The sequence below is a fragment of the Idiotropiscis lumnitzeri genome, chromosome 8, assembly GCF_059441095.1.
Source record: "Idiotropiscis lumnitzeri isolate Australia: NSW breed Sydney's pygmy pipehorse chromosome 8, RoL_Ilum_1.0, whole genome shotgun sequence".
In the NCBI taxonomy this organism is placed as follows: Eukaryota; Metazoa; Chordata; class Actinopteri; order Syngnathiformes; family Syngnathidae; genus Idiotropiscis; species Idiotropiscis lumnitzeri.
The window spans coordinates 2677501-2687121 of record NC_142398.1 but is presented as its reverse complement, the minus strand read 5'-3'; the positions used below and the strand labels follow the sequence as shown (position 1 = coordinate 2687121).

Sequence of the window (9621 nt, the reverse complement as noted above, 5' to 3'; positions counted from 1 at the left end):
TATATATGCTATATATATATATATATAGCATATGTATATATATAGCATATATATATATATATATATATATATATATATATATATATATATATATATATATATATATATATATGCAATATATATATATATATATATATATATATATATATATATATATATATATATGCAATATATATATATATATATATATATATATATATATATATATATATATATATATATGCAATATATATATATATATGCAATATATATATATATATGCAATATATATATATATATGCAATATATATATATATATGCAATATATATATATATATATATATATGCAAAATATATATATATATATATATATATGCAAAATATATATATATATATGCAATTTATATATATGCAATATATATATATGCAATATATATATATGCTATATATATATATGCTATATATTTATATATATGCTATATATATATATGCTATAGCATATATAGTGGTGTTTTATATGAATAATAAGCTTTGCTTGGTTGCAACTGTCCTGTGTTTTTTCAGCGGTTGGCCCTTTGCCCTTTGTCATCCGCCGTACGATAATGAATAAAGATAGTTTTCACGTTTTAATACTTGCGCAGTCAATAGAAAAGTAAAAAATCTAACTGTAAAGGCGTGTTTTTGTACTATACTGTATTGACCCTACTATTAATGCTTTCTCAACATTCTCGTTGCCCACCATGCATTTTATTAAAATCCCATGGTCATCAACTACATTTCCCATGAGCACCGTGTTCCAAAGAAACATTCACCCAATCGGATCACATTGTTTGCCTAATTCGGTCACCCATTGGTTCATTCGCATTCATCTTCCCATGATGCATCGCGGTGCCGCGTTGGAATTCAAATCCCGTGGACGAATAAGAAGTGTTTGCTACTTCTGGTCGCTTTTTAAATTCATATCCGCAACTTTTGTTACAAGTTGGCCTGCGGTTGCGCGAACGAGTTTGGACAACATTCTCTGACTTCAAATTCACCGGTTTCAAGTGTTAGCCAGGTTTTTAAACTTGAAATTTTAAGTGTTTACCTCACATTGTCATCGAGACAGGTTGAGTTTTAAGTCTATTTCAGCTTGCTTTTAACGTAGAGTTGGCCTTTCTCCGGCTAATTCGCCGAGCAAGAAGCGACTTTCCTGGCGAAAATGAGTGCGCCGACCGCCAAGCCGCAGCCGCCGCCACTGTCGACGGTGGCGGCGGCGAACGGTGGCAAACCGTCGTCGGCCTCCGGCTCCACACCGCTCAAGGAGATCCCCGAAGTGCTCGTGGACACGCGGGCCAAAAGGCGCTACACCCGCGGCCGCTTCCTTGGCAAGGGCGGCTTCGCCAAGTGCTACGAGATTACCGACGTGCAAAGCAAGCAGGTGTTTGCCGGCAAGATCGTGCCCAAGTCGCTCATCGTCAAGCCGCACCAGCGCGAAAAGATGACCTCGGAGATCGCCATCCACAAGAGTCTGGAGCACCCTAACATCGTCGGCTTCCGAGGCTTCTTCGAGGACGACGACTTCGTCTTCGTAGTTCTGGAGATCTGCAAGAGGAGAGTAAGTACAGTCCATTCACCCAGCCTGACTTCGCATGAACCGACAAAGGCAGACAATTTAACGAAGCATCTCATGAGTAGAGTACAGTGGACCCGTATTCGCTATTCGCGGGTGATAGTCACCGGGATGGCACGCGAATAGCGAAATCTGCATATAATCGACAACTTTTGTTTATGCATTGGAAACGTGTATGGACCTCCAATTTCCGTAAGAAACGGGCGTGTTGTTGCCCCCCGCCCTAAATTGTACGATATTGAAAAAAATAAGCAAATAGATGGATCTCCTGGCGCAGAATCGCGAGTGTCCACTGTACTGTTGACTTGTGATATGAGTGACCCGAGTTGCAAGTAATTGTTTGGCCTCTATTTATTGCAAATTTGTCCATTTCATTTGCAACCCATTTGAGATGTGAGAAAATTCTAGTTGGTGACTTGAGCTAAATCCACTTGTGCAAGCAGCAGTTGGCAAATAATTAGCAGTTATTGACATGAGGCTTCCACAGGTATCAACATTGATAAATTGACAAAATAGTTGCGCAACAATTATTTTCATAATTGTTGGTTTAGGGAATTGTAATTCATGAATGTGTCCAAATCTTTTAATTTCAGACTTTATCATCAGTTAATTTTCACATTTATGTATTCCTTCATGTAAACAGTTATATATTTAGTTTAATCAAAATATGCCATTTGCATATATATCTGCTTGCCCAAAATAATGGTTATTTACAGCCGTACTATGATTGACCTGTTAGAGACATCTTAGAAATGTTTATCAAACTAGTTGCCTTGAGTTTCCATTAATCGGTAGTCAAGAAGTAGCTCTGTCAAAAAAAAAAGTTAGTCCTTGGTAAATTCATCATACTGCAATCTCGTGTCATATAGCTAAATTGTGTTGTTTTTTTAATCTGCTTTCCCATGAAACAATACCAAATAAAACAATGATTGGTTGCTATTAAGTGTTTGGAAACAAATATGCAATGAATGAATAAAGTAATGCAAAATGTCATATTTTTTTAACTGATCAAATAATCGATTCCACTCAGTTTCAGTTTAGTTTCAAAGCTTTGTCTTCGGAAGTGCTAACACCCAATACAAATTATTAGGGGTGTCTCGATTATAACTTTTTTTTCCTTCTGATCCAATATCGATATTGCGGCCTGGTGTAATATCCGATATAATATCAGCAGGAATGATACATGCTTTATTTTTATATATGTATTTTTTTATGAATTGTGAGAGGAGACTTGATCAAATTGTTCCGTTGAAATAAATAAGAAGTAGTGGTGGGCATAGATTGTCTTTTTTAATCTCGATTAATCACACTCCAATCCTGGAGTTAATATAGATTGAAATGTTTCATTTCAATTTTGAGAACAGCAGCATATGTTACAGAAATAATGAAGTTTTCTAATAAACTAAGTATTTTACTTTGTTAAGCACTGATAAAAAAAATAGGCAAGAATGTATATGAACAGCCTAATTAACAATATCAACCGCTGGAGTTCCCAAGTAGTTTCGGGCAATGTGAGCCCGTCTGTGACATTTTATTTGTCGCGCGATGAGTCTCGTGATAATACTGCACGTTACTGCCGATAACGGCCCAGCTATTAAAAAAAAGAAAAGGCAAACAAACAAATGGTAAGCGATACTAGTAGGTATGTGAATATGACCCATTTATTGCAAACCTTTGGGTTACCGGTACATGAATTCAACCCCAAACATGCAGCTGTGCTACACTTTTATATGCAATTATAGCAGGGCTGTAGACTGTTTTTGTACTGGTTGTAAACTGCCGTGTCCATCTTTTTTGACTTGGTCACATCAGGACTGAAGTTAGAAAAAGTATGACGGAATCACATTCACAGAGCTGGCAACTAGGGGTGGGCGATACATTTTCCACTTCCAATCTGGTAAGGATATTGCGGCCTTGAGTAATGTCCGATACGAGTTTAGCAGGAATGATACATGCATAATTTATTTTTTTACCATGAATTGTTAGAAGTCTTTAAGTGATGCTATTAAACCGAATAACAATAGTCAGCAACGTTAAGTATGCTAATATATGGCCCATTTATTCCAAACATGGTGTACATCTGTCTATTAAATGGATGCATACATACGGCTACCTGTTAAACATGCAGGTAGTAATGTAATCAAAGTGCCCTAATATTAATGTAACTTAAATACAATTAATTACATTTGGATGGCTCCAATTGCAGATCTGTTGAAATGAATTAATACAACAAAGAACAAATTAATGTTTGTTTCCGTATATTTCTCTTTTTTTTTTTTTTATTTCTTTTTTTTTTACCTCTTATGGCTGTATAAAATGCATGGTTTTGGAATGCTAGAGGAAGCCTAAGCACCCACAATTCAAATCTAAAGAACATACTGACGACCACTTGTGCACCATGCAGCTGCGACAGACAGACAGATGAATAACTTCTTCTGGTGAGGGAGAGTAGATCATACACACACACACACACAATTGCTCGCTGTGATTGAGACATGACGTTAACCGCAGAAATAATAATTATTTTTTTAATTCTTGGCGACAAATTCAGCAGACTATATTGGTAATATGGTGTTTAAAAATAGCAGAGCTGTGGACAATTTGTACCGGGATTTTGCGAAGTTATTACTTACAAATTGTAGTCATAGTACCAGCATGCGAGTGGTTTGCGATCCACCATAACAAACATTCCGGATGATTTTGACAGGTGACACGTTTCTTTAAAATTTCATTTAAAATGAATAAGTCCTGCTGTGAATAAGATCCAAAACATTCACCATCCACTGCCTTCTTGTTAGCCAGCAAGTTTTGAAGGGGGTGAGGTCTCGACTGTTCGATCTCTTGCCCCACATTAAGAATGTGATTTGTAAAAAATAATTCACATTTTTATTAAATGTACCTGTAATCTGCAACAGTAATGACAGTTTGTTTGTATCTTGAATACATAACGTGGTAGATGTAGTTCCTTGACGACGCTGCTGGATCGTATTTCACTGCTGGACGCTGCTGGATCGTATTTCGCTGCTGGATCGTATTTCGCAGTTGAGGGTTGTATTGCTGTATTTAACACTTGCACTGGGCGCACCGCACTACAAGGTCTATGCTCGTGAACGCTAGCTCGCACATGCTAACTCTGATTCAAAGAGAGGCAAGAGTTCTCATTTCAACATAATGTCAGGGGAGGGATGTCACTAGTCACCACACTCCTTAGAGTCACGGTTTTAAATCAAAACTAAAAATATCTCTGAACAGCATACAAGCAAACAAAGAAATAAAATTAATACAGAACATTCATCTCTAATGCCATTCATATACGAAAAAAAGAAATAACAATAACACAAAAAGATTACGGAAATGGATTCTGGGAGCCAATCAGCCTCAGCCAATCAGATGGCTGTTTAGAAAGATGCGAGTGGTGTGCTTTGGACAGTTTTTTTTTTTTTTTTTTTTTTTTTTTTCGCAGTCTGTTGTCTAAACCTGTGATGTTTCTTGTTTGCAATAACATGAATGATAAGACAGACTACTACATCGTGGACGCCTGCCCTTTTGTCCAGCTTTCTCCTGCACGTACATACTGGTCTGTTCTGACTGTGTAAAACCATCACCAAATGAGGTATTCACAGAATTTAGTTGTCACAGTCAAGTCTGCATCAGACTTCAACTAACAGGATGTGCTAACATGCACTCTGAAATGCTCATTGGGGGGAATAAAGATAAAGATTTCCTTTATTAGTCCCACAATGGGGGAATTTGAGGTGTTACAGCAGCAAAGATATAGATCACACAGAGTCGGCGGTGTAGTGTAGCCGTTAATGTATAACATTAGCAGCAGACATTCATAAAAAGCATGCAAATATACACAGTATAAACGTATCTTATTGTAAGGAAACACTCCTAATGCCTGTCCATGATACAGAGTACGCTGTAATGATAAAAACTACTGAATGATTGAAAATACTGCAATGATAAAAATATTGCAATGATAAAAGTACTGTAATGGTAAGAGTACTGAAATGATAGAAAAGATGTATGATAGAAAATACTGCAATGATAAAAGTACTGTAATGGTAAAAGTACCGCAATGATAGGAAATACTGCAATGATAAAAGTACTGTAATAGTGAACGTCCTGCAATGGTAGAAATACTGCAGTGATAGAAGTACTGTTATAAGAATACTGTAATGGTAAACAAAATACATCATTGGTCAATATTTAAGTACACCATTGGCTGAAAGTACAGTAGTAGTGTATATTGCATCCTAGGACTGCACAATTGCACTAAGGCCCTCCCGTTTGTAAGCCTGACCCAATGTTCTTGTTAAAAAGTTTGACAGCAGTCTGCAGGAAGGAGCGGCGAAATCTCTCTTTGGTACACCGAGGGTGTAACAGTCTATCACTGAAGGAGCTGTGGAGTGTTCTTAGAGTGTCATTGAGTGGGTGGGCTGGGTTGTCCAGCATTGATGACAGTTTTGCCGTCATTCTCCTGCCCCCCACTGAGTCCACAGAGTCCAGGGAGCAGCCCAGGACAGAGCTAGCCCTCCTCTCTAGTTTGTCCAGTCTCTTTTTGTCCAGGAGACCACTCCATAGAAGATGACTGATGAAACCACCGAGTCATAGAAGTTCCTGAGGAGTGTTCCCCGAACGCCAAAGGACCTCAGCCTCCTGAGTAGGAAGAGTCTGCTCTGACCCTTCCTATAGAGAGCGTCTTTGTTGTCGCTCCAGTCCAGTTTATTTTTCAGATGAACACCCAGGTACTTGTAAGTTGAGACCCTCTCAACGTCTGTTCCCTGGATATTCACTGGTGCAGGTGGAGAGTGCCGACGCTTGCGGAAATCCACCACCAGCTCTTTGGATTTCCCAGCGTTGATTTGTAGGCGGTTCTGCTGACACCAGTCCACGAACCCCTGCGTAATCCCTCTGTACTCCAGATCGTCACCGTCAGTGATGAGGCCGACAATCGCAGAGTCATCAGAGAACTTCTGCAAGTGACAGGTTGTGGAATTGTATTTGTAGTCCGAGGTGTAGAGGGTGAACAGGAAGGGAGCCAGAACAGTTCCCTGCGGCGCTCCCGTGCTGCAGAGGAGCACGTCAGACACACAGTCCTGTGTTCTCACGTACTGTGGCCGGTTTGTGAGGTAGTCGTGGATCCATGTGATGAGGTGGTGGGCCGCTCCCACCTGCTCCAGCTTGTCTCCCAATAAGGCGGGCTGGATGGTGTTGAAAGCACTTGAGAAATCAAAGAACATGATCCTCACCGTGCCACCCGCCTTCTCCAGGTGCGAGAGTGAAGTGTGGAGCAGGTAGATGATGGCATCATCCACACTGATGCCAGGCTGGTATGCGAACTGGAGTGGATCCATTGAGGAGCTGACCAGGGGGCGCAAATGGACGAGGACCAGTCTCTCCAGGGTCTTCATCAGATGAGACGTCAGCGCCACTGGTCTGAAGTTGTTGAGCTCCTTCAGATGGGGTGTCTTTGGAACCGGAACCAGGCAGGATGTTTTCCACAGCTGGGGGACTCTGCCCAGCTTCAGGCTCAGGTTGAGCATGTGCTGGACGATTCCACACAGCTGGTCTGCGCAGGATTTGAGGAGCTGGGAGCTTATCCGATCTGGGCCTGCTGCCTTCCTCGCCTTCATCTTCCTCAGCTGGTTCTTCACCTGAGATGTTGTGGGGAACAAGGCTGAGCAGGAGGAAGTGGTGGTTGTCTAATCAGATCCGTTGCTTCAATGAACAGCATGTGTACGGATCAATTGGTCTCAATCTGCACACAAGGCGCGTCGCAGTACAGGGCGCCTCGTCTATTTTGGGGATGATTTGGGACTTTTAGAGTGCACTTTATCTGGGTGAAAATACGGTAGTCACGGGAGCCAATAACTGATATTTGAAGCCGATATTCATTTGCTGCAAAAAAGGGGTAAAATGGTGTCAAAATTTGAAAAACAGCACCTCCAAAACTTGATTCTTTAATTGCCTTTAAGCACATGTTTATTAAGCAACGGTAGTGATTTACAACATGTTAAACCTTTTTTAGATCTTAGAAAATAGACAACTTAGTTGTAAAAGTCTGACCAAAAGTGCAAGGACAGACCAGGCTTAGCTGCATTTCTTATAGTTCAATGAAAGCAAACATCTCTTTAAGTTTACAACGGCAAATAGTTTTCTTTTAGTTGTGAGTTGCAGCAGACTGACATTATTAAAATTTCGGCAAAGTCTCTTGCCTCCTGTAGTGCGTGTGACAAAAGATGAAAAAGCATACATGCAGCTTACTTCTGATTGGCTGCTATCCGGCCGATAATCGGTCTATCACTACTTGGGTGTATAATCGACTTTTAACAGAAGTCCGGCTAGAACCGTGTTAGGGTAGAGAAACGCAGCGATGAATAGAAATGTTGCATTTCAATCAATCCGTATAAACATAAAATAAGACCTGAGCAATTTAGCAGACAAGCTCAGACGTGAACACGTAAACAGCTGACGTTATCATGATGAAAACCACGACGTCAAACGACTATTAAATATGCATTCATCTCATCAATATTAGCACTAATTTGCACCCCAGAGTACTAAGCTTTGAGATCTACTCAATAATGGGTCTCGAAATGATAAATTTAACTTAAATTTTAAGAAAATTCAAAGTATGGACATATTTCAACTAGGGTTGTGACGATAATTTGATATCGATATGTATCGCGACAGTGAGGTAATTATCAATAGAAAATGGTATCGATAAATTATTAAATTACCATGGCCCAACTCGTCACAAACCTCCTCCCATTTAGGAAGTACAACCTGAGGCTCACGCATGCGCCGCTGAACTAGCGTGACTCAGAACAAACAAAAGAAAACAGGTGGCCAAAGGTCGACTCTCTGGCCAACTTCACGAAACGGCCCTCAGTTCCATCACACGGGAGCTCCGGAGGAGAGAGGCCGGCTTGTTTAATAGTTAAGCTGATAACAAACACCCTCCCTGGACACGTACGGGACGAAACTGCCTGTAGCTCCATCAGACAAGAGCTCCGGAGGAGCGAGGCCGGCGTACTTAACAGTTAGGCCGATGACAAGCACCCTCCACGGACACGCTATTGACGAAACGGCCCGAAGTTCCATCAAATGGGCGCTCCGGAGGAGCGAGGCCGGCGTGCGTAATCATTAAGATGATAACAAGCACCACTACCTGGACCCGCACAGGACGAAAAAAATAATAATGATAATAATTTGATGTATATCAATATTGATCAATATGTCATACTTGCGTCACGATATAGTTTTCAGCCATTTCGTCCAACCTAGTTTCAACACAAACAAGTTGGTTATTGTACCCTTTGTAAAGCCGAGTTGACGTACCACATCAGCGATGAACGAACACCTGAAGTGACATCACCCCGGTGTACTTGATGACAGAAAGCAAAAAGTTGGAGGTTTTTAAGTCCATCTAACTAACTTACTGATTTGACCTGTTTTTACTAATGTTATGGGCGACATTAAGCTTCATTTTTCGAAGCAGCGGGTTGCATTCAAAGTTGCACAGTGTTGTTTCAGCTATGTGCATTATATGGCTAACATAAGCGAAGCCCCTTTAAGTCTAGCTCCTAAGTTATTCATGACAAGATGCACGGAGATCAATAGCTGTTATCTGTTGTTTTTCGGATTGGACATTTATATTTATATATACATTTATATTGATATTTTTTCCCCTCTTTGGCGGGTGGTTTGTTAGTCTCTGCTGGAGCTGCACAAGCGTCGCAAGGCCGTGACCGAGCCCGAGGCACGCTACTACATGATGCAGCTGCTTAAGGGCGTACAGTATCTGCACAAGAACCGCATCATCCATCGAGACCTCAAGCTGGGCAACATCTTCCTCAACGACGACATGGACGTCAAAATAGGTGAGCAGGCATAGGGCGCACCAAAACAACAATCATGAAACTTTACAGGCGTCGTTGTTCAGCCAGCCATCCCTTGGACAAAAAATTAAGGGCAGGGCAATTCAATGCTCTTCCACTAGATGGTAGAAAGTCCAATGAGCC

At 40.5% G+C, this 9621-nt stretch overlaps 1 protein-coding gene across 1 annotated transcript in view; it reads left to right on the top strand.

Annotated features, from left to right (window-relative positions):
* Positions 1 to 840: 840 nt before the first annotated feature.
* The window catches only part of plk1 (polo-like kinase 1 (Drosophila)), a 21522-nt gene continuing 12741 nt past the window's right edge, over positions 841 to 9621 (top strand). The window contains exons 1-2 of the mRNA XM_088302521.1: positions 841 to 1576; positions 9312 to 9480. Coding sequence (XP_088158647.1) covers positions 1181 to 1576; positions 9312 to 9480 — 565 coding nt within the window. The 5' untranslated portion in view covers positions 841 to 1180. The remainder of the gene's footprint in view (positions 1577 to 9311; positions 9481 to 9621) is intronic.